The 25,700-nt window shown below is 42.8% G+C and overlaps 1 protein-coding gene across 3 annotated transcripts; it reads left to right on the forward strand.

The window, feature by feature from the left end:
• The first annotated feature begins 387 nt into the window (after positions 1 to 387).
• Positions 388 to 23,012, forward strand: LOC106582235 (WD repeat and FYVE domain-containing protein 2). Of its 3 annotated transcripts, XM_014165102.2 has the most exons (13): positions 388 to 627; positions 1,496 to 2,970; positions 10,741 to 10,808; positions 13,299 to 13,372; positions 13,923 to 13,977; positions 14,297 to 14,447; positions 15,875 to 15,987; positions 16,756 to 16,882; positions 17,886 to 17,991; positions 18,679 to 18,780; positions 19,415 to 19,545; positions 19,664 to 19,772; positions 20,065 to 23,012. In XM_014165102.2, the coding sequence occupies exons 2-13, from the start codon at positions 2,912 to 2,914 to the stop codon at positions 20,092 to 20,094; spliced, it is 1,125 nt and encodes a 374-aa protein (XP_014020577.2). In that variant the 5' UTR covers positions 388 to 627; positions 1,496 to 2,911; the 3' UTR covers positions 20,095 to 23,012. The 3 variants fall into 3 exon arrangements, 2 of the variants coding, with proteins under 2 accessions (XP_014020577.2, XP_014020576.2); XR_001323274.2 differs by lacking the exons at positions 388 to 627; positions 1,496 to 2,970 and adding an exon at positions 7,346 to 7,679 and having other exon boundaries at positions 17,886 to 18,041; XM_014165101.2 differs by lacking the exons at positions 388 to 627; positions 1,496 to 2,970 and adding an exon at positions 7,352 to 7,679.
• Positions 23,013 to 25,700: the final 2,688 nt, after the last annotated feature.

Genomic DNA, 25,700 nt, shown 5'->3' on the forward strand with positions numbered 1-25,700 from the left:
GGAGTGGGTGTGGCCTTGAATGCGATGATGGGGATATTTAGGAGAGAGGTGGGAAGGGAAATATGCAATGAGGAAGATACAAGAAGCTGTGGGAGTTGTGGAAGATTGGTCTCTGATATGCGGTTTAGGATGTCTGTGGCCAAGTCTTAATTTATGGTGTATTTTAGGAGGAAGGTTTTAACCTGTTAAATGGAAGGAAGGTTTTAACCTCTTAAATGTAAAAGACCCTATTTGATTTGTTTTATTCAATTCAGTCTGGTATGAGAACGGTAACCCCTATCTGCAAAAGTAGGGTGTCTGCGGAAAGCTGAGTATCTTGGCTATTGATCGGTGCTTTCACATCTTTGGTGTAATTTACAACCATATATGGGCATACAACTGTATAAACACAGGCCGAACCAATGACCTCATTTCAAGATGGCTGCTACCTACATTCCGGTTAGCGTTGTGAAGTACAAACGAAATAAACACGGAATACGTTGATACACACTGAAAGCTGGGACTCCACAGATCATGAGGATATCATATGTGTCTGCCTGTGACCTACCGTTATTGATCACCAGCCCCGAGAGTCATTTTTTATTTATTTTACACAACATTTTCACCAAACAGCAAACATCTTACAAGGTAAGCTTCGATTTGGTCTGTGTTTCAGCAATAACTACATGGGGGGTGTGTATCAAATTAATCCTTAGGTTGGTAGGAACAAATCTAGACTATTGCCAATGTTATCTGATTATATATGACTTAATGTGATGTTGCTTACGCTCTGTAGGCATCCATTACACAGGGGATTGGCGACTATGGCACCTTGACAGTCTTGTAGCCAATGAGATAAGCTTTCCAGGGATATATAGTTGATCTGGGTGGGACAAAGCAAGGCTTAGACCTTTATGCGTAATGCGAACTATTGCGACCTGGCTCAGAGACGAGACGCACTGAGCACCCTACATTACGTTGTAAACAGATTTAATCGCTTTAATTGAATTTCTTTAGCGTGAAAGATGGCTTCTCAAGGGGGGAGGAGTTAAAAACTAAGAATATTGAACAGGAACCTTAAAAGAAGGCAGTGTGGCGATCCACACTTATTTTCATGACATTATATAGCTAATTTACTATATGTATTTCGTTTTTTTATAAGTTGTCTGCTTTTTGTGCTTTGGATTTAGTTTACATAGGCCTATGTAACAAGTCATTTTAATGTTATATAATTCCAAAGTAGTTATTGGCAATGTTTCATATTAGTTCACTGTTTCCTGTTCCATTCTTGTAACTTTGGAGAGGCCACAAATCTCTCATGGCCGTGGTTTTCACCTCTGCCTTTTCTCCAAAGTGTTACTGTTTGCATTGTGTGTGTCCTTCACCTTCTATGTGAGTCACTGTACAGGTGAAGTTTAGGCTTGGTGTTTTTACTTTACAGTAATGTCATTTTGTAAATTTACTTAGCTGTAATTCTGTGACTTACAAAAATATCCCTTTATTTTATTCACCACAGAGTGGAGGATGCAGAGGATTTGGATGATGAAGTTAGGGAGAGACCCCTCCCCAGCAAGTGCTACCACCAGTCAAGGTCTTCACCCCCCACTGCAATGTCAATCACCCCGCCTGATGGTTCTACATCCACCACTCGACAAAGACCCCACTCCTCTTCAACCACCCCCACTGCAGCCCTGGCACCACTTCCCACTGCAAGTTCATCTGGAGGTGCAGGGCAGGGAGGAGATCTAGGCCTAAACAGAGGAGAGGCAGTGGAAGCAGCACAACAGAGGGAGATGACACTGAGGACAGGTGGCATACGGTCCTTGAGGATGATGAGGAGCCAGAACAATTTAGGTTAACCCAAAAGACCGGATGGCCCACAGTTGCACAGGAAGGAAGATGTCCTAGAAACCTGTCACCATGGGTGTCATGCTCAACTACATTTCCTTGGTGATTTACATGGGACTGGTAAAGGTATCAAGACTAGTTGACAACTGGAACAAGTCCCCACTCTATAGGTTCGAGTCCCTCACCTCCATCATTAGTGAAAACCGATTCTTGGCCATCAACCGTATTCTTCACATGAGTGACCCACAAAAGGATCAGGAGAATGACCAGAAGAGGGGCACTGCAGGGTATGATCGTATTACAAGAGTCATGGTGGAGGCATGCAAAACGTACTTCCAGCCTGCTCAAAATTAATCTATAGATGAGCGCATGGTTGCCTCAAAAGCTCGAATTGTCTTGAAGCAATATATGAAAAATAAGCCGACCAAATGGGGCTACAAGCTCTTTGTGCTAGCCGATTCTGCCTACACGTGGAACTTTTCATCTATGAAGGCAAGGTGATCACACCCACTGGGAAGGGCCTTAGTTATGACTCTGTCATGCAACTGATGGACTTCCCCTTACTTGGCAGTGGGTACAAGCTCTTTGTGGACAATTTTTATACTAGTCCCATGCTTTTCATAGACCTCTTGAAAAAGAAAATGGGGGCGTGTGGCACCATTCGTCCTAACAGATTAGGTTTCCCCAAGACCAAGGTAAACGACATGACAAAGACAGTGGAGAAGGGGACCGTACGTTGGGTCAGGACTAACACGCTGCTTTTTGTGAAATGGAACGACACTAGGGAAGTAACCATGCTCCCCACACAGCATAAGGCATTCAATAACGGGGCATGGGTGAGGAAGAATGTCCCTTTTTCTGTGAAGGACTAAAATGCCAGCATGGGGGGTGTCAACCTATCTGATGCTCTGACAGGCTACCACCCGGTCCTCCACAAGACCAGGATGTGGTATAAGACCATTTTTTTACCACTTTGTGGACATTTCTACAGTAAATGCTTTCATTCTGCACAAGCAGATGGCCAAAGCAAAAAAGTCAAACCCCTCTCTCACAGTTGGCCTTCTGAGAGCAGCTGGTGTTGGAAATGGCTGAATTGGGGGGCCCAAAGCAACCTCACAACCATCACAAGACCCCCCACTCAAGGTGAGCGCCACTATCCAACAGACATGACAAAAGGAAGAACTGCACAAAACACAGGGGCAATTTGTTTTTTGAAATGCCAAATCTAATGTCTGAAATCACTGCCTCATTGCCTGCATCCGTAATGGGTCTGCGATCAAACGACCACCCCTCATCACTGTCAAACGCTCCCTAAAACACGTCTGCGAGCAGGCCTTTCTAATCGACCTGGCCGGGGTTTCCTGGAATGACATTGACCTCATCCCGTCAGTAGAGGATGCCTGGTTATTCTTTAAAAGTGCCTTCCTCACCATCTTAAATAAGCATGCCCCATTCAAATAATGTAGAACCAGGAATAGATATAGTCCTTGGTTCAGTCCAGACCTGTCTGCCCTTGACCAGCACAAAAACATCCTGTGGCGTTCTGCATTAGCATCGAATAGCCCCCGTGATATGCAACTTTTCAGGGAAGTTTGGAACAAATATACACAGGCAGTTAGGAAAGCTAAGACTAGCTTTTTCAAACAGAAATTTGCATCCTGTAGTACAAACTCAAAAAAGTTCTGGGACACTGTAAAGTCCATGGAGAATAAGAACACCTCCTCCCAGCTGCCCACTGCTCTGAGGCTAGGAAACACTGTTACCACCGATAAATCCACTATAATTGAGAACTTCAATAAGCATTTCTCTACGGCTGGCCATGCTTTCCACCTGGCTACCCCTACCCCGGTCAACTGCCCGGCACCCTCCACAGCAACCCGCCCAAGCCCCCACCATTTCTCCTTCACCCAAATCCAGATAGCTGATGTTCTGAAAGAGCTGCAAAATCTGGACCCCTACAAATCAGCCGGGCTAGACAATCTGGACCCTTACTTTCTAAAATTATCTGCCGAAATTGTTGCAACCCCTATTACTAGCCTGTTCAACCTGTTTTTCGTATCGTCTGAGATTTCCAAAGATTGGAAAGCTGCCGCGGTCATCCCACTCTTCAAAGGGGGTGACACTCTAGACCCGAACTGCTACAGACCTATATCTATCCTACCCTGTCTTTCTAAGATCTTCGAAAGCCAAGTTAACAGATTACCGACCATTTCGAATCCCACCGTACCTTCTCCGCTATGCAATCTGGTTTCAGAGCTGGTCATGGGTGCACCTCAGCCACGCTCAAGGTCCTAAACGATAGCATAACCGCCATCAATAAGAGACATTACTGTGCAGCCGTATTCATCGACCTGGCCTAGGTTTTTGACTCTGTCAATCACCGCATTCTTATTGGCAGACTCGACAGCCTTGGTTTCTCAAATGATTACCTCGCCTGGTTCACCAACTACTTCTCTGATAGAGTTCAGTGTGTCAAATCGGAGGGCCTGTTGTCCAGACCTCTGGCAGTCTCTATGGGGGTGCCACAGGGTTCAATTCTCGGGCCGACTCTCTTCTCTGTATACATCAATGATGTCGCTCTTGCTGCTGGTGATTCTCTGATCCACCTCTACGCAGACGACACCGTTCTGTATACTTCTGGACCCTCGTTGGACACTGTGTTAACTAACCTCCAGACGAGCTTCAATGCCATACAACTCTCCTTCCGTGGCCTCCAACTGCTCTTAAATGCAAGTAAAGCTAAATGCATGCTATTCAATCGATCACTGCCCGCACCAGCCCGCCGTCCAGCGTCACTACTCTGGACGGCTCTGACTTAGAATACGTGGACAACTACAAATACCTAGGTGTCTGGTTAGACTGTAAACTCTCCTTCCAAACTCACATTAAGCATCTACAATCCAAAATTAAATCTAGTATTGGCTTCCTATATCGCAACAAAGCATTCTTCACTCATGCTGCCAAACATACCCTTGTAAAACTGACCATCCTACCGATCCTCGACTTCGGCGACGTCGTCTGTAAAATAGCCTCCAACACTCTACTCAACAAATTGGATGCAGTCTTATCACAGTGCCATCCGTTTTGTCACCAAAGCCCCATATACTACCCACCACTGCGAACGGTACGCTCTCGTTGGTTGGCCCTCGCTTCATACTCATCACCAAACCCACTGGCTACAGGTTATCTACCAGTCTCTGCTAGGTAAAGCTCCGCCTTATCTCAGCTCACTGGTCACCATAGCAGCACCCACTCGTAGCACGCGCTCCAGCAGGTATATCTCACTGGTCACCCCCAAAGCCAATTCCTCCTTTGGTCGCATTTCCTTCCAGTTCTCTGCTGCCAATGATTGGAACGAACTGCAAAAATCACTGAAGCTGGAGACTCGTATCTCCCTCACTAGCTTTAAGCACCAGCTGTCAGAGCAGCTCACAGATCACTGCACCTGTACATAGCCCATCTGTAAAGAGCCCATCTATCTGCCTCATCCCCATACTGTATTTATTTATTATCTTGCTCCTTTGCACCCCAGTATCTCTACTTGCACATTCATCTTCTGCACATCTACCATTCCAGTGTTTAATTGCTGTATTGTAATTACTTCGCCACCATGGCCTATTTATTGTCTTAACTTACCTCATTTGCACTCACTGTATATAGACTTTGTTTTCTTTTTTCTACTGTATTATTGACTGTATGTTTTGTTTATTCCATGTGTAACTCTGTGTTGTTGTATGTGTCGAATTGCTATGCTTTATCTTGGGCAGGTCACAGTTGCAAATGAGAACTTGTTCTCAACTAGCCTACCTGGTTAAATAAAGTTAAAAAATAAATGCCAGATCGCTTTTTGTTTCCTGGCAGAGAGAGACTGCTTCAAAGACTATCATGACACGCACAAGCTATGGTGAAAGTGAAATCTAATCATCTACACCTGGGATGTAATATGAATGCCATTTGTAAATAGTTCAGCTTTTTTCTAATTTTGCACATTTTTAGTGAAGGGCACGTTTGTAACTAAGTTTGTGTTTGAGACATTTCTATAAATGTTTTAATATATTGTATGTCTGTTGCTTTTATATTGTTTTTGTTAACAGTTCATTTGTATGTGGGACCAATACATTGGACATGCCAAGGCTAAACGTTCAGGCACTTTGGAGAGGTTGGAAAAAACACATCCCTGTATGTCCCCTGACACCACCACAATGTTTGAGAGATGTTGGTGTTGTAATTTATTTTTTTAATAGTGAACAAAACTTAGCCACATCCAGTGTGCAAAAACAGTGCAGTTACCATATTCGGACTCTTTGGAGAGGTTGAAAAGACACTTGAATGTACCCTGGATACCCCATAACACCGCCACAATGTGTGAGGTTGATATGTTAGAAATTGTGTTTTTATACTGAACAAATAGCATTTAGGGATTGCAAATATGTAATGGCATGTGAATTATCTAATTTACAGACACATGCCACTTTGGAAAGTTTTAGGGACACTTGGAAATGTCCCGTGACCACACCTGACATCACGTTACGTGCTTCAGCACTCGGCTGTCCCGTTCTGTGAGCTTGTGTGGCCTGCAACTTTGTGGCTGAGCCGTTGTTGCTCCTAGATGTTTCCACTTCACAATAACAGCACTTACAGTTCACCGGGGCAGCTCTAGGTGGGCAGAAATGTTACAAACTGACTTGTTGGAAAGGTGGCATCCTATGATGGCACCACTGAGCTCTTCAGTAAGGCCATTCTACTACCAATGTTTGTCAAGGGAGATTGCATAGCTGTGTGCTCAATTTTTTTGTATACCTGTCAGCAGTGGGTGTGGATGAAATTGCTGAATTCACTCATTTGAAGGGATGTCCACATACCTATGTGTATATATAGTGTATATAGATATTTGTTTTTATTTGTTTTTAAGGATATATACAGATGGTTCAAAGGATTCAGTCTGTGGTAGGGTGGGGGCAGGGGTGTATATCCCAGATTTCAATGTTAGAGTATGAAAGCGGTTAACTGATTGTGTCAATGTATGTGGCCGAGTTCATGGCCGCTCAGTGGTGATCTGCTCTGATTAGGCTGCAGTGTCGAGTAGTGTATAGACGAGCAGGTCGGTTAGGGGAGACTTGTTTGTGGAGATGGTGGTGCTGTTAATGGGATTGAAGAGGATGGGAGTGGTGGTAAGCTTTTGCTGGGTTCCCACCTATGAGGGTGTGGAGGGTAATGAGAAGGCCAATGTGGTGGCTAAGAGTGCTGTGAGGAGAGAGGGGTCGATATTCAGGTCCCGCTTCGCCGCAGGGAAGTCAAGTCCTTGATCTGGGAAAAAAGGGCTCGATCTTTGGCAAAGGGAGTGGGGATGATAGTATTAAGGGGAGGCACTTTTATCACTTGCACCGGTCAGCAAAGGAAGAGGTGGTGTCTAGGGCTCTTTCACTTAGAGTAAGAGGAATAATGAAGATAATTTAATGTAGGTAGGCCATGACTGGCGTTACACTCCAGTACAGTAGGTGGCGGTGTTTGTACCTTAATGTTGGATGCGATCTGCCAACCCAATCCCAAAGAACAACGCCGTGGTCAGCTGACGAGCAGCGTCTTTGGCTGTCACAACTCACGATATGCCGTGTTCAAAGTGCTGCTACAATCTCTAACACTTCTGCGGCTCGACTAGGGTGTTATGTTACGGATAGCCAAAACCAGCGAAGCAGCTAGGCCTATACCTCCGGAATGGCGGCACAAATACAACCCAAACCGCAGACTCGAACTCCTATTCTGCTCAACAAAATAGAGGCTTCCCAAGATGTTGTAAACACGGCGGTCATAATTCCAAAGGAGGACGGGGTGATCAGCGTCTCCGAGGACAGGTAGGATGATACTGTTTGAGACCATGTCAAATATGTGACTACAGTAGGTAAAACATAATATTACAGATTGTGCACTATTTATAGCACCGCAAACATGTACTGGCCCTATCGTCATCATGGCTGGCGTTAAAACAGAGACAAATTACCCTCTTTTCACGCCACTAAGATACGAAGTCATTTTCGTAGCAGGTTAGGAGAGCATTTTCTCCAGCCCTAAACCAAACCATAAACTCAGTATCCTAACTGAGGAACGCGAAACTCCGTTCTTACTTCGAGACGGAGTTGAGTATTGATAACTGGTTGCGCCATCTGTTAGCAATAACAATGCGTCACCATCAGTCGATACTTGTAAAAATGTAAGTAATGATAACTGTTAGGCCAGCCTGTACCTACAATTGCGGTCTTTCCGCGGGGTTCTGAAATTCATACTTGTCATGACTTTTTTCAAATACATCCACCGACTTATGAGAAAAAGGTCGGTGGTTTTATTCAATAAAAGTATGAACCCCACAGTTGTACAGGACAAGCATAGGTACAATCATTTTCAGAATTTACATTTTTACAAGTATCGACAGGTGGTGACTCAATGTTGCTAACAAATCGCGCGACCAGTTATCGATACTCAACTCCGCCTCGATATAAGCGAACGGAGATGAGCGTTCCTCCGCTCTCTTCCAACCTGCAGCATAAATTCTCATAACCTGTTATGAAAAAGTGACGTCGGTAACGAAGTGGTGTGAAAATAGTTTTCTTAACTAAAAGACGCAGAGATTGAAACTCAGCAAAAAAAAGAAACGTCCTCTCACTGTCAACTGCGTTTATTTCCAGCAAACTTAACATGTGTAAATATTTGTATGAACATAAGATTCAACAACTGAGACATAAACTGAACAAGTTCCACAGGCATGTGACTGACAAATTTTATGTGCCCCTGAACAAAAGGGGGGGGGGTCAAAATCAAAAGTAACAGTATCTGGTGTGGCCACCAGCTGCATTAAGTACTGCAGTGCATCTCCTCCTCATGGACTGCACCAGATTTGCCAGTTCTTGCTGTGAGATGTTACCCCACTCTTCCACCAATGCACCTGCAAGTTCCTGGACAATTCTGGGGGGAATGGCCCTAGCGTTCACCCTCAGATCCAACAGATCCCAGACGTGCTCAATGGGATTGAGATCCGGGCTCTTCGCTGGCCATGGCAGAACACTGACATTCCTGTCTTGCGGGAAATCACGCACAGATCGAGCAATATGGCTGGAGGGTCATGTCAGGATGAGCCTGCAGGAAGGGTACCACATGAGGGAGGATGTCTTCCCTGTAATGCACAGCGTTAAGATTGCCTGCAATGACAACAAGCTCAGTCCGATGATGCTGTGACACACCGTCCCAGACCATGATGGACCCTCCACCTCCAAATCGATCCCGCTCCAGAGTACAGGCCTCGGTATAACGCTCATTCCTTCGACGATAAACGCGAATCCGACCATCACCCCTGGTGAGACAATACCGCAACTCATCAGTGAAGAGCACTTTTTGCCAGTCCTTTCTGGTCCTGCGACGGTGGGTTTGTGCCCATAGGTGACGTTGTTGCCGGTGATGTCTGGTGAGGACCTGCCTTACAACAGGCCCACAAGCCCTCAGTCCAGCCTCTCTCAGCCTATTACGGACAGTCTGAGCATTGATGGAGGGATTGTGCGTTCCTGGTGGAACTCGGGCAGTTGTTGTTGCCATCCTGTACCGGTCCCGCAGGTGTGATGTTTGGATGTACCAACCCTGTGCAGGTGTTGTTACACGTGGTCTGCCACTGCAAGGATGATCAGCTGTCCGTCCTCTCCCCCTGTAGCGCTGTCTTAGGCGTCTCATAGTACGGACATTGCCATTTATTGCCCTGGCCACGTCTGCAGTCCTCATGCCTCCTTGCAGCATGCCTAACATGCTGACCAGACCGGACACGTCACATGGGCGTGCGTCGCAAAATAAATGTAGAAATCCATGTTATTCAATTATTGCACCCAATTATTGCTTACGCGCGCCAACAAACGTCTGCGATGCCAAGGGCTAAAATAGAACTCCTTTCTATTTCTGACGCAGATCGCTCTGAAAGTCCTGCCTCTCCCATCTCCTCATTGGTTTATAGAAGCAGGTACCCACGTGCCATCTCCTCATTGGTTATACCCACGTGGGTGATTGAAAGACGAACTGTTTTGCCGGTCGTCGTGGTAATACTATGAATGTTTAGATGCCGATCACCATATAAAGTCCAAAGAAGAGATGACTAGAAACGATTCGGTTGGCCGTTTTATGTGTGAATTAATTGTCGGAGTAGAGGACCTTGTGCATTTCAGGTAAAATAACAACCTAATGTTTATATCCCAGGACAAATTAGCTAGCAACAGCAAGCTAGCTAAATAGGACAAATTAGCTAGCAACAGCAAGCTAGCTAAATAGGACAAATTAGCTAGCAAGTGCAAGCTAACTAGTTAAATTGCCATACATGTTTAATGCTTTTCGACCTGTCCCCAAATTAATATAATTGGTTGAGTTTGTTTTGATATTTTAACCTGCGTGTTGTGATCGCGTTTGGTGTAGGGGGACAAAATAAATTTATGCACGATGGCGCACGCGCTCAGCTGTTTTGGGTTTCGAGTTAGGCACATTCACGCAGATGAGCAGGGACCCTGGGCATCTTAGTTTTGGTGTTTTTCAGAGTTCGTTGAATGGCCTCTTTAGTGTCCTAACTGTGACCTTAATTGCCTACCGTCTGTCTGTAAGCTGTTAGTGTCTTAACGACCCTTCCACAGGTGCATGTTCATTAATTTTTATGGTTCATTGAACAAGCATGGGAAACAGTGTTTAAACCCTTTACAATGAAGATCTGTGAAGTTATTTGGATTTTTACGAATTATCTTTGGAAGCAGGGTCCTGAAAAAGGGAGATTTCTTTTTTGCTGAATTTATTATATGCTACTTTATTTTAGTCAATACCTCTCTGACATGGTGGTGCCTATGGCAGTTTGATAGTCCCGACCAATACATAACCAGAATGGCTTTATGTGACCCGCAGGACAATCCGGATATGGCTAAAGAGAGACAGTGGCCAGTACTGGCCCAGTGTTTACCACACAATGCCAGGTGAGTCATCACCTCTCATGACTTACTGGGCGATTCCACGCCAGCAGGAGTGGAAAATATGTTTGGTATCTCAGATTGTTCAGGCAATTCTCACGTTAGAACTTCATTGGGAGGAAGTATGTTTAATATGTTTTTTTACATTTATATTCCAAACCATTTTTGGGGAAAATCATGATGACATTTTGCCATTTTAGGTCCTTTTTTGACCTATACATGCCTCCTGTAAGACTTTGTCGTTATACTCCTTTATAGTGTGCTCTAACACATGGAGTATGTCTAGATTCTGAAATGCAAATCTTCACATTAATTTATTAAACATAACATGAATATCTCAAAAGTACCCTTTTTGATTTAGTTAATTTTTAGACGTATTGTTTGGAACAATATACTATATAAGTGCATAACATTTCCAGAGTGGCCCTTGACTTTTTCCACATTTTGTTACATTACAGCCTTATTCTAAAATTGATTAAATTGTTTTTTTCCCTCATCAACTACACACAATACCCCATAATGACAAAGCAAAACGTTTTAAGTTTTTATGCATCTAAACTGAAATCACATTTACATAAGTATTCAGACCATTTACTCAGTACTTTGTTGAAGCACCTTTGGCAGTGATTACAGCCTCGACTCTTCTTGGGTATGACGCTACAAGCTTGGCACACCTGTATTTCGGGAGTTTCTCCCATTCTTCTCTGCAGATCCTCTCAAGCTCTGTCAGATTGGATGGGGAGTGTCACTGCACAGCTATTTTCAGGTCTCTCCAGAGATGTTTGATCGGGTTCGAGTCCGGGCTCTGGCTGGGCTACTCAAGGACATTCAGAGACTTGTCCTGAAGCCACTCCTGTGTTGTCTTGGCAGTGTGCTTAGGGTCATTGTCCTGTTGGAAGGTGAACCTTCACTCCAGTCTGAGGTCCTGAGCGCTCTGGAGCAGGTTTTCATCAAGGATCTCTGTACTTTCCCCGTTCATCATTCCCTCGATCCTGACTAGTCTCCCATTCCCTGCCACTGAAAAACATCCCCAAAGCATGATGCTGCCATCACCATACTTCACCCGTAGGGATGGTGCCAGGTTTCCTCCAGATGTGACGATTGGCATTCAGGCCAATCTTTATTTCATCAGACCAGAGAATTTTGTTTCTCATGGTCGGAGTGTCCTTTAGGTGCCTTTTGGCAAACTCCAAGCGGGCTTTCATGTGCCTTTTACTGAGGAGTGGCTTCTGTCTGGCCACTCTACCATAAAGGCCTGATTGGTGGAGTGCTGCAGAGATTGTTGTCCTTCTGGAAGGTTCTCACATCTCCACAAATTCTTGGGTCACCTCCCTGACCAAGGCCCTTCTCCCCCGATTGCTAAGTTTGGCCGGGCGGCCATCTTCTTCCATTTAGAAATGGAGGCCACTATGTTCTTGGCGACCTTCAATGCTGAAATGTTTTGGTACCCTTCCCCAGATCTGTGCCTCGACGCAATCCTGTCTCGGAGCTCTACGGACAATTCCTTCGACCTCATGGCTTGGTTTTTGCTCTGATATGAACTGTGGGACCTTATGTAGACTGGTGTGTGTTTTTCCAAATCATGTCCAATCAATTGAATTTACCACAGGTGGACTCTAATCAAGTTGTAGAAACATCTCAAGGATGATATATGGGAGCAGGATGCACCTGAGCTCAATTTCACGTCGCATAGCAAAGGTTCTGAATACTTATGTAAATAAGGTATTTTTTATTTTTAATACACATTTGCAAAACATTTCTACAAACCTGTTTTCGCTTTGTCATTAGGGTTAGATCGATGAGGATTTTTTTTATTAAATACATTTGAGAGTAAGACTAACAATGTAGAAACAGTCAAGGGGTCTGAATACTTTCTGAATGCACTGTAAGTGCTTAGTTTGGACGTTGTCAATACTTTTTGGTTTATTGTCCTAGCTCTAGTCACCAGCTAGGCCAAAACTCTATACCATAAAAACAGGCTAACATTTCAGACAGTCTTTTCAAACAGCTCTTACACTAATTGTCCATTATCATATTGTTCACAATTTCACAGTATTAGTCTATTCCAACCTCCCATACTGTGGAAATGTAGAGAACACAGGAAAATCACTTTTGTCTGCACTGGGCTTTTAATGAATTGGTGCATTGTGCATGGCAGGCTTTTAAGTTTTAAATGCATTCCAAATTGTGATTCCTAGAGATAAGCCTATGCCTGTCTGGAACGGCTGTCTTAAGTCATTCAGGAAGTCACCACCCTCTTCAGTTCCATTTCCTAAAGTGTACTGAAAGTAATCATCTTAATTTTGACATGTTCCCTACTTCCCTTGTTTTTTCTTTCTGCATGTTGTGCAAGACACTTTAATTCCATCATGTAGTCACTTGCCCAGTCAGTGATTTTCCCCTCAAAGCACATTGCAATGTCACTGGAGAGTGGAGACACCCCACACTTGTATATGTTGCAGACATTTTCTTACTTTATTTCCTTTCTCTTCCTAGATTCTTGCTCCTGTATGTCCTTTAACCCAGAGACCAGAAGGCTGTCTATGGGTATGGAGAATGGAACCATCTCCGTAAGTGACTGTTTCTGTTGTCGAAGGTACACTCATGATTGGCCGTCGTACTTTTATACCAAGCATCCAGCCTTATCCCCCAGTCAAGCCTGATACACATACCAAAACCCATACCCCAGGGCCAGATTGGGTCATGATTTCATGTTTAACATTTAGCAGGTCACTAAGTAGCTAGCTACTGTCTCTTGGTCTCGCGCTCTTTCGCACTGACTCTTTGCTTCTCCATACACCAGCACTGATCAATACTGCCAGAGGGGTTGCATCTCTGAGTAACCTAATCTTCCGCATGATTGGTTAAGCAGTTAGGTGTATCAATCAACACAGGGATACTAAATATGTCTATATACAGGAGGTGTAGATCTGGGTTTCTGTATGGGATTCATAGCCTAAAACTAACATGGATATACTTTGCTAAACCTAAGCTCTTCCTTTTGAGTCAGAAGGTAATTTCAAGCGTTGTGTAATTTTGACCTAAAAGTATGTCCATATCAAAGAAATACTGTGCTTTCTCTTGGGAAAACCAGTGAGTGACATACTTTCTGTGTTTCAGGAGTTCATCCTGTCAGAAGACTACAACAAGATGACCCCGGCACAGACCTACCAGGGTGAGATGGGAAGTGTGGCCACAGGCTGTGTTCTTTGTGACTCAGCTGACTCTGGTCAATGGCAGGAAGGGATGAAACATGGCAAAATAATGGATTTTTTTCTATTGATGGCGCTTTGGTTGGTTTTTAGCTACAAGGCCTCTAAAAGCAATGCACTAATATTGAGCTTCCTGCCAACAGTTCTACTGTACGACTGCCATCTTGTCTGTTTTTATCCATTTTAAAGGATGCAAAGAACACCAATCCGTTTACTTTTTTCCTATGTACAGTACATGACCAGTATTTTTTTGTTGATTATCATGACATTGTTCTGTGTCAGCCCACCAGGGCAGAGTGACAGTGGTGCTGTTTGTGTTGGAGATGGAGTGGGTCCTCAGTACAGGACAGGACAAGAACTTCACCTGGCACTGCTCTGAGAGTGGAACACAGCTGGGGTTATACCGCACCACCGCCTGGGTCTCTGGACTGCAGTATCCTTCATCTTTTACAAACCACATTTCTCTATTCTATTTTATTCTAGTCATTCTATTCCATTCACATGCTGTTAGTGATGGGGTAAAAAAAATCACTACAGTTACATATCGCAATATTATTTTTGGACGATATTTGATTCCAAGTATCAATTTGTAAAAAATAATAAAGATTTAAAATAATAATAATATGCTACTGTAGGTAGCGTTAGCTCTAGTTGCTCTAGTTGCTATGTAGCAAATATCTTAACAAGTACTACCTGTGTGTGAAGTCTAAAGCCACAGACAACATTTCAAGTGGTAACAGCACTCGACTGTCTCCTTCACCTCAAAGAAGTATATATTCGAGGCGCTATGGGAGGATATGGCCCTCTTGCGCTTTCTCCTACGATGCAGTAGACCAGAGAGGGAGCCAGGTAAGCGTTCCAGTAGCTTTTCTTAACTGGGAACGCCAACGATAGCTTTCAGTCATGCGGCCCAAGGCAATGGTCCGGGAAATTTCTGTAATGGCAAGATAAAAGGTTTGGGTCCACTCCTCTGTGGTGGACTCTCGCTATCAACTAGCTCTGTGAGGTCTTGAGACTGACTTATGCTTCAAAGACAGGGATAAAGAATTCCAATGTTAAGTACAACAAACAATTTTTTCGGATTTCTTCCTGACATGCATATGGCAGCCATTTTGTTTGTTTTGGCTTTGTATACCTTTTTACAAACCCAGAGAAGTCATTATTACATTTGTACATAGATTTTTCTATTGTGTTATTGACTGTATGTTTGTTTATCCCATGTATAACTGTTGTTTTTGTCGCACTGCTTTGCTTTATCTTTGCCCAGTCGCAGTTGTAAATGAGAACTTGTTCTCAACTGGTCTACCTGGTTAAATAAAGGTTAAATATTTTAATTTTTTATGTTATTCAAAATTCTTGACATGAAGGAACTACTTGGAATGTGTTTTTCCTTTAGTATGTCATCCAGCAAATGTTTCTAAACAACCACGGTTTCGAGTTGGCCTGGGATCAGATTAGTACAGCAACCCTTTTCAGGAGGAGAAATTTGATTGTGTTCTGAGAAGATTTGTCTTATTGTTTTCTCTCTCTTGATTGCTTTTATTTATCCTTCTGGCCTCTCACTGAAAGGTCTCTCTTGAGCTCAGAGACTAAATACATGTGATTTTGTAGCTAATGAACAGTTAACTGTGGTGGTAAGTTTTTACTGATGTGGGTTGTTTTTTGTTGGTAATTTAAGAGGTGTAAGGCAGTCAGTCCTTCATTGAATAGAATGAACCACATACAGATCAGATACGAATAGGTTTCAACCAGGAAACACTGATTGAATAGAATAAATAGTGTGTGCAAATCCGTGAAGTTGCTCAGATGCAAACAGTTCAGTTAAACGATCATTGCCATCCTTGACCCTGCCCCTCCCAGGTTCGACGTGGAGACGAGGCACGCCTTTGTGGGCGACTACTCTGGTCAGGTGACCATCCTCAAGCTGGAGCTGGACAGCTGTAGTCTGGTCACCACCTTCAAAGGACACACAGGTATTACTACTACACCCCATGTTGCAAAACAACACTCGTCCCCTACCCCCTAGTACCCCATCCTCCCCCAGCCTTGAAACACCACCATTTGGGACTACTCCATTGGTTCCAATACGCAGAGGAAGCTAAATAAAGTGCCCCTGAATATTTGAAAGAAAACACACATACTATTTTAATCCCATGGAGATTTTATAAATCGGTCTACTACCACTGTTTATTTCCATGTTTTCACCCTAACTGACCGTCCCTCCTGGCCACTCGGCCACCTGCCACCAGTGACAGAGGTAGTGTGGGACATTGTACACTCCAGAGGACAACACTCACAGCTATTTATAAACTCTCTGTTCTGATCTGGGGTCAGTTGTTTTAGCACTCTCACATCTCCTACTTCCTATATTGACAGAAGAGCGTGTGACTGACAATGCTGCTGACAGCACCACTATTCCAGGCCTATCTGTTATCAGTGGGGTTACACATGTTTGTCATTATGCAAATATCTGCCGGTGAAAACCACTGGAACATATTTCTCTTTGAATTAGACACAAGATGCATGGCTCAAGATGGATGAATTTTGGTTCATTAAAAGCAAAATACTTTTATTGACAATTATTGAGAGGTTAGTTAATTTCAACTTGAATTTGCTCTGAGTCACTTTTGTCCACTTTCTAATAATTGAAGCCTTTTAGTTTCTTGTTTTTGTTCCATTTGTCAAGTTTAAGATCCAGTGATGAGCTGAGGAATGTATGTTTTGTGTTCTGCTGTCTTTAGGCAATGTGACAGCTCTGTGTTGGGACCCAGTCCAGAGAGTGTTGTTCTCCGGCAGCTCAGATCACTCCATCATCATGTGGGACATCGGGGGATGCAAAGGCACCGCTATCGAACTTCAGGGACACAAGTAAGATTCACACACTGAACCTCAACAGAGTCCTCCAATACAGTCTTCAAATGTCTCCATTGTAGTATTAAAACCCCCATTATAAACTGCGTGGTTCGAGTCGGGAATTCTGATTGGCTGACAGCTGTGGTATATCAGACTGTATATTTCTACTGCTCTAATTTCGTTGGTAACCAGTTTATAATAGCAATAAGGCACCTCGGGGGTTTGTGGTATATGCCCAATATACCACGGCTAAGGACTGTATCCAGGCACTCAGCATTGCGCATAAGAACAGCCCTTAGCCGTGGTATATTGGCCATATACCACACCCTTCGTGCCTTTTTGCTTAAATATATTAAAGGTCCAATGCAGTCGTTTTTATCTCAATATCAAATCATTTCTGGGTAACATTTTCAATTAAAATGGTCAAAAAGAAGCAAAAATAGCTTCTTAGCAAAGAGCAATTTATCAAGCAAGAATTTAGCTAAGACTGTTGAAGTGGTCTGAGTGGGGAGGAGAAAGGGGAAAAGTATCTGTTATTGACAGAGGTTTGGAACACTTCTTATTGGTCTATTAATTAATGGTGATGTCACCAGGCAGGCCAAAATCCATCCCACCAAAATAGGCTGAAATTTAAGGCGGTCTTTTCAAACAGCTCTTACACGAAAAGGGCTTTATCATAATTTTCACAATTTCACAGTACTATACCAACCTCATAGTGTGGAAATGTGTATAAAACCACAGGATAATCACATTTTTGACTGCCCTGGGCCTTTGATCAATATGGTAGTCTTAGAAACTGTTGAAATGTCCTTAGTAGTCTCCTTTAGGGCGCTTCATTATCCATAACTCCAGGATGTTTCACGTTCAGTTATGTTGTTGGGAGAGTTGGAAAGTGACTCATGTCACACCCAAGGATGTCATTGTGGTGGTGGGGAGAATCTACAATATTTCTGTACCACATACTCGTGTGTGTGTGTGTGTGTGTGTGTGTGTGTGTGTGTGTGTGTTAACAATGCAGTGAGAAGGTCCAGGGCCTATGCTACGCGCCACACTCACGTCAGCTGATCTCCTGCAGCTCAGATGGGGGCATCGTCATCTGGAACATGGACGTGACCAGACAGGAGGTGAGGGAGGGATGGACTGATAAAGATGGAGGAGGAAGACACAACCTCAAGTCAGTGAGACGTGCGTTTGTGTGAAGTAGACAGGTTGAGTTCCTGGCACATATTGTCACCAGAAGGGGTTCGAAGGTTCACACACATCCCACAAACTTAAGCAACTTGGATGCAATAGGACTGTGAGGGAAGTAGAATGAATGTGCTATGGAGCTAAATCTGCAGTGAGGCCTGAGTGTTGGGCAGGGCTGTGTATAGGATTTGCTGGAGCACAGGGCCGGGTTGTGTCACTCAGACATAAGCACACCTTTCTTCCGTAGAATCCGTCTAGCCCTAGATATGGGCCAGTCACAGCTCTGTGAGTCACCTCTGTCATTGACAGCATGGTATGGCAGAGTGCTTTGTCTGGCTGTTTCTGTCACCATGGAGGGATACCTGAAATGTGAACACGTACAGAGAGAGAATGACAAACTCTGAATGAAATTCAGAATGGTAATGTACTGAATGCAAATGAGTGTTCAGTGTAGACTACCTGTGACTCTGACTGGTTCTTTCTCTCACTTTCGTTATACCTAACCACTGAATCTGGATTAGTTTCCTTTTAAAACTCCTGATAGTTAAAGGTAGGATTGAGTAAGGAAAAGCTGACTAGAGTAGTATTTAGAGTCTGTATTTAACCTGTCTCTGTTCCCTCAGACCCCAGAGTGGCTGGACAGTGATTCGTGTCAGAAGTGTGAGCAGCCATTCTTCTGGAACTTCAAACAGATGTGGGACAGTAAGAAAATTGGCCTGCGACAGGTAAAGTGGGCACCATACTGTCACTGTGGGATATAGTTCACATATTGTCCACAAGAGGGCAGGAGAAAAACGTAGTTAATGTTGTTCCTATAAACGGGTTCGGTCACAAACAATGCTCGCTCTTCAATGGGGCAGAAATTTGTGTTGTTGTGATTCTGGATGGCTAGATAGCTCGCAACAATGACAAGAAGCTGCCATGTGATGAATCAAGGCTCGTTTTAGCTAGTTTCATCTTGTTCTTGATACCATGTCTTGTTTTGACTGATATACTCTTGTCTGCTAATATGGCCAAAATGTGATGTAGTTGAGAGACAAGTGCTCATTGTGCAAATGTATTTATGTTTTCAATAAACATTGGAGACAAAATGGCCAACCCTGCCTGTTTTGCCCCATAATTGCTTACACGCGTCAGTTTTGTTGCTAAACAACCAAATCAAATTGTATTTGTCACATGCACCAAATACTACAGGTATTACAGTGAACCCCTCTGTGGCAATGTGAAATGCAGAAACATAGACCTGGTGTGGCCTCCGCTGTTTGTGACTACATGAGTGAGGGCAAGTGAGATACATGCACATTGGCCTTATCTGTAGGCTGAACCCAAGGCTCAGTGTCTCCTGTCTCCTCTCCCCAGCACCACTGCAGGAAGTGTGGGCAGGCAGTGTGTGGGAAGTGCTCGGCCAAGCGCTCCACCATCCCTCTCATGGGCTTCGAGTTTGAGGTGCGGGTGTGTGACAGCTGCCACGAGTCCATCACGGACGAGGAGTGAGTAACATGCACTCACAAAAAAGCCTTAAATATCATCCTCTGGTCATCACAAGTAATCCTATACTTTAATTCCCATGGTGATAACACTATTTTGCCCCCTCCCCATGTCTTACAGCCGGGCGCCCACGGCAACATTCCATGACAGCAAACACAGCATAGTTTACATGCACTACGAGCCTACCACGGGCTGGCTACTGACCTCTGGGGCAGACAAGGTCGTCAAGGTGAGACAAACACTATGTCTCTAAGGCAGTGTTTAGATAGGCAGCCCAATTCTGATCTTTTTTCCACTAACAGGTCTTTTGACCAATCACAGATCTTTTCACATCAGATATTTTTCAGAGTTGAGCTGATTGAGGGAAGAACAATTAGTGAGAAAAATATCAGAATCGGATTTGACTGTATAAACGCAGCCTAATACAGGAATGGGAGGCATTGATTTAATGACAGTGTGTATACACGTATGAAGGGGGCATTGTTTCTTTTGTTATATACCTTTTATGTTTGTGTCAACAGCTCTGGGACATGACTCCAGTGGTGTCCTGAAGGTCATTGTTGATGGAGCTTACATCATGGTGGCCGTCATCCTGAGAGGTGGTGGTAATGTCCACGAGAACAAAAACCACCACAACAATAGCTGAGTAATATCCACAGAACCTAGAAACACCAGGCCTTTCTTGCCTGCCCTTGTCCCTCTTGGTGACTAAATGTGCTGAGGAAGAGCTGTACTCTGGCTCCCCATATGGATGGAAAGATTTGGAATAGACGCCTTGAAGAGGACAAAGGTGTGTGTGCTGTATCAGGACTATGAAAGAGCATTTTTTTTGTTTGTTTTATGGATCCCCCTTACCTACAGTATGTCACTCTGGAACAACATTTTGGAACTTCAACTAAAATGTTATTGTGCATACATAATTTCCTATATTCTTTGGTTTATTATATTTATAACAATGGGTCCATAGTAAAAGGAACTCCGTGTAGGCTACCTGCTGAACAACAAATACAGCTAGTCGGGCAAATATAAAGATTATATTTAAGTGCCTTCCTCTTATCATATTGCACCTCTCACTATGGCAAACAGAAAGCATGAAAAAAGTAGTTTATGAACCAATTGTTAAAATAACGTTATACATTTTTTTTTACTGGGGTTGTTATATGATTATCAGTGAGGTATGTACAGTAGCAAGACGGAATAATCTAATATAATCACGAAACTCAAGAAGGTCCCAAAGTTGACCTCCTTACAAGACTCATCCTGTTTGGATTGGCTCTTTGCTTGTTAGCTGCTGTACATAGAAGCAGCAGGTGGAGGGTAGAATAGCCCTGTTTCTGGGTGGACCCTGTTTCAGTTGAGGTGTCAGAAGTGTTCATAGCCTACTGTACATACAGATAACTGCCAAAATAAAGGAACCACCAACAGTGTCTTAATAGGGCATTGGGCCAACAAGCTGCCAGAACAGCTTCAATACGCCTTGGCGTAGATTCTAAGTGTCTGGAACTCTTTTGGAGGGATGTGTCACCATTCTTCCACAGGAAATCTGTAATTTGGTGTTTTGTTGATGGTGGTGGTAAAGGCTGTCTCAGGCACCGCTCCAGAATCTCCCAGAAGTGTTCAATTGGGTTGAGATGTGGTGGCTGAGACACACAGTTTAAACCCCCTATGCTCATTTGAGACCCCCCTTTCAAATTCACTAAGTTCTCTTCTAACCATGCTAGCCAAAATAATTGGGCAACTGGGCATTTTTGTACATGACCCTAAGCATGATGGGATGTTAATTGCTTAATTAAGTCAGGAACTACATCTGTGTGGAAGCACCTGCATTCAATATACTTTGTATCCCTCTTTTACTCAATTGTTTCCATTTACTTTGGCAGTTACCTATAGCTTATAGACTATCCTATAGTCATACATACACACAACTGGTGAACAAGTCTACATGTGGTATCTCACTGTCGGGTAACGGTTGACGACCACAGATGTAGGAGACGTGGAGTAAGACATTTCATTCTTTAGTATTTTTTTCAAATTAATATTGATTTGCTAACTGAAGTTCTTGATTAGGCTTGCCAATTGAAATGATAAATCGTAAAGAACACGTTAATACCAATCATCTTTTTATGATTTTTTTTTACTCTATTGTAGAGTTATTGAAATGTCACCTACTACTCTTTGGACTTCGGTGGTGGACCAAAACATTATTCACCATGTGTCGTCTCTAGTTTCTTTGCACTTCAGTTGTTACGGTTTGATTTCTAAGAGAACAAAATCATAGCTAAGCACTTTTTGTCCAATGCATACACTTACAATATGTTATTATCTACAAATGACACATGGTTCAAGGCTGAAAAGATTTTTCTATTGTGTACGTATAACTGACTGGTGATATGTTAGTGGCTGTGTGTTATGAGTTTATTTATTGCTGTGTGTTACTGTTGCCTCAAAGCTAGACATCTCTCATGTAGCCTACTACACCACACGTGTCAAGGTCATTCTCAAATGGTATTGATGGTTATGATAGGGGTTATCATGGATATAATATAGTTCAAGTTAAGTTCATGCACTGGATTTGCTTTTGGATTTGTTTTTAGACAGAACCACTATTGTAAAACAACAATCTGTCTGCATGTTGATATTTGTGATATAAAACCTAATTACCCATTGTCATTTTTCACGAGTACTAGCATGTTGATTTAATAATCAGTGAAGCCACACATCTTGGGCCTAGGCTAATGCATATCTACTGGTGGAGAATGCTCTATCAGGCTCTAATGCTATTTACAGTAGTAGTCAATCACTGGATTAAATAATTATACTATCCCTATTCGTTTCCTCATTTAATGCCCTCTGTACATTAAAGAACAATATCTGTTATCATTGTTGGTGGTAAAAATGTGTATTAGTTCCATGTTGATTCATACAGCAAGACTAATTTACATTATCTGAATGACTGCCCTAGGATTTGAAATAACTTCATAATAATATTATTAGGTGTGTATTGTAGCCTGGATACCAGTCTGTTTTTCTGCTCATGTCAGCGTTTTGTCATTGGCAACAGTGTTGTTAATACAAAAACTGTCTTGCTCCCAGGCTAGTGCTTCTGTGTGGTCTAGTATGATGCTCACAGGTGGCTGTACTGTATGTGTGTGTGTGACTCCAGGGGGGGTTTGTCACAAAGCCGGATCTGTTTATCAAAGTAAGGTGGATAAGTCCTTTATCCTGCTTTGTGACATTCTCCTCAGATCTTGATGTGCGTGGTGTGTCCAAGCAGCAGACTAATGAAGATCAGCAGTCCTACAGGAATATCATTACTGCATGTCTCGTCCTGGCCCTAAAGCTGATCTGGGTACTGATCATCTGAGTAGAGATGTGTTCATATCATTCCATAATTACAGTTCCTCTTGTTGTCCTGCTGCTGATGTACACATGTTTTGAATTTGATTAAATTGATATGAGGTGACTGAAAGACAGGATGTCTCTTTTTCATGTGAATGCTTGTGCTTACAGTGGGGGAAAATAGTATTTGATCCCCTGCTGATTTTGTACGTTTGCCCACTTACAAATCATTTATCAGTCTATAATTTTAATGGTAGGTTTATTTGAACAGTGAGAGACAAAATAACAACAAAAAAACGTTATAAAATTATTTTGCATTTTAATGAGGGAAATAAGTATTTGACCCCCTCTCAATCAGAAAGATTTCTGGCTCCCAGTTGTCTTTTATACAGGTAACGAGCTGAGATTAGGAGCACACTCTTAAAGGGAGTGCTCCTAACCACAGCTTGTTACCTGTAAAAAAGACACCTGTCCACAGAAGCAATCAATCAATCCGATTCCAAACTCTCCACCATGGCCAGGTCCAGCTATATGGACACTCAATCACTATGGTACTTTTTAATGGTAAATTTACAAACGTGTCTTATGGTGAAATAAGTATAGCCGGTTGTAATTGTAATGGCTTAGCAGATAAGAAGAAACATATTTACCTGGCTCAAAGAGAAGGAATATCATATCTATTGTTTACAGGAAACTCATTCAACAATTTTAGATGAAGTTGTGTGGAAAAAGGACTGGGGGGGGGGTGAAATATAGCTCTCCCATGGGCAAAGAAACTCGAAAGGGGTGATGATATTAAGTCATTTTGATCCGAATGTGCAAATTGTCCAAATAGATCCGCAAGGTAGATGGATGATTTTAAAAATGTTATTGGACCATAAACAGATATGGCTCATTAACCTTTACGGACCAAATAATTATGATCCACACTTTTTTGAAAATATATATAATAAATGATCAACCCTGCAAGCAATACAATATTCTATTATTATGGTGGGAGATTATAATACTGTTTTAAATACCTCAATGGACCAGAAAGGAAACCACACTACAGACTATCATCCTCATGCTCTTAAGGAAATCATGAATGTCATGGATATATTGGAATTAGTGGATATAGGCTTAATGATCTATGTTGATATAGGCTTAAATCTCCTGACCTAGTAAAATATACAGTTGAAGTCGGAAGTTTACATACACTTAGGAGTCATTAAAACTCGTTTTTCAACCACTCCACAAATTTCTTGTTAACAAACTATTGTTTTGGCAAGTCGGTTAGGACTCCTACTTTGTGCATGAAGCAAATTATTTTTCCAACAATTGTTTACAGACAGATTATTTCACTTATAATTCACTGTATTACAATTCCAGTGGGTCAGAAGTTTACATACACTAAGTTGACTGTGCCTTTAAACAGTTTGGAAATTTCCAGAAAATGATTTGATGGCTTTAGAAGCTTCTGATAGGCTAATTGACATCATTTGAGTCAATTGGTGGTGTACCTGTGGATGTATTTCAAGGCCTACCTTCAAACTCAGTGCCTCTTCGCGTGACATCATGGGAAAATCAAAAGAAATCAGCCAAGACCTCAGAAAAAAATGGTGGACCTCCACAAGTCTGGTTCATCCTTTGGAGCAATTTCCAAACGCCTGAAGGTACCACAATCATCTGTACAAACAATAGTACGCAAGTATAAACACTATGGGACCATGCAGCTGTCATACTGCTCAGGAAGGATACGCGTTCTGTCTCCTAAAAATGAATGTACTTTGGTGCGAGAAGTGCAAATCAATCCCAGAACAACAGCAAATAACCTTGTGAAGATGCTGGAGGAAACAGGTACAAAAGTATCTATATCCACAGTAAAACGAGTCCTATATCGACATAACCTGAAAGGCCACTGTGGTGGATGAATCAGAATTAGTTGGGTAACATAGGTAATTAAGATGTCTTATCTGCATAATATGCTTATGTGATATACTTGTTATTAGAATGTATCCCTTTGGACTTTGGTGTTGGCAGTTGTATTTCTTCCCTCAGCTGGGGCTCAGTCACTTGGGGCCCAGATAGGGGAGAGGTCAGGCTTGTCTTTTACATGTCTCTGGTGCTATGCAGAATATCAGAAAGGGAAGAGGACAGGATGGAACATTGTCTTCATATGTGAATGTGCCTTTACCTTTTCTTAAACCATGTGAAGGGATGGCGTGATTAATGGGGAACCAATTACTTGTCTCCACAATGTCTGTGCGCAAGTCACTCCCTCCTTTGGCATTGGGGGGAGGTATATGGCAGTGTCTGGAACCATTGTATGCCCCCTCTGATGTTGCACTTATCCTGGGATAGTGTATGACCTAGAGGCTCACTCCCCTCAGTGAGCTTGTCCAGGAGAGGGGTCAAGAAGGGGTTTTACTTGAGATGGGAGTATCTAGAGTTGACAATTGAGTTATGCAATTGGATGAGTTGGTGTTTTTGTGCTATGATGTACCAGGAACGAGATTAGAACCTCGTTTTAGGGACCAAACTGAACGATAATTTATAGCGAATGCTATCTGGCTACGGGATACTCCTTTCTCATTATAAAGTCTTCCTTTGTGAACTGTTCCTAATGTCTGTGGTTTGTTATGTCGACTAGGGGGGTGGATCTTTGCTATAGAAGATCTCAGTAGTCTTTGTGTTGTCACTCTCAACGGTTCATTAGAAATAGGGAATCGTTGAAAGTCATTGCTATTGCAAAGCTCTTATTATTAAAGATGTAGTTTAAGTATAACTCTGACTGGTGTGTGAAGTTTGTCTCTCCTCATTTGGTAATACAGAAATT

This window comes from Salmo salar, chromosome ssa21 (genome assembly GCF_905237065.1).
Source record: "Salmo salar chromosome ssa21, Ssal_v3.1, whole genome shotgun sequence".
Taxonomy (NCBI): Eukaryota; Metazoa; Chordata; class Actinopteri; order Salmoniformes; family Salmonidae; genus Salmo; species Salmo salar.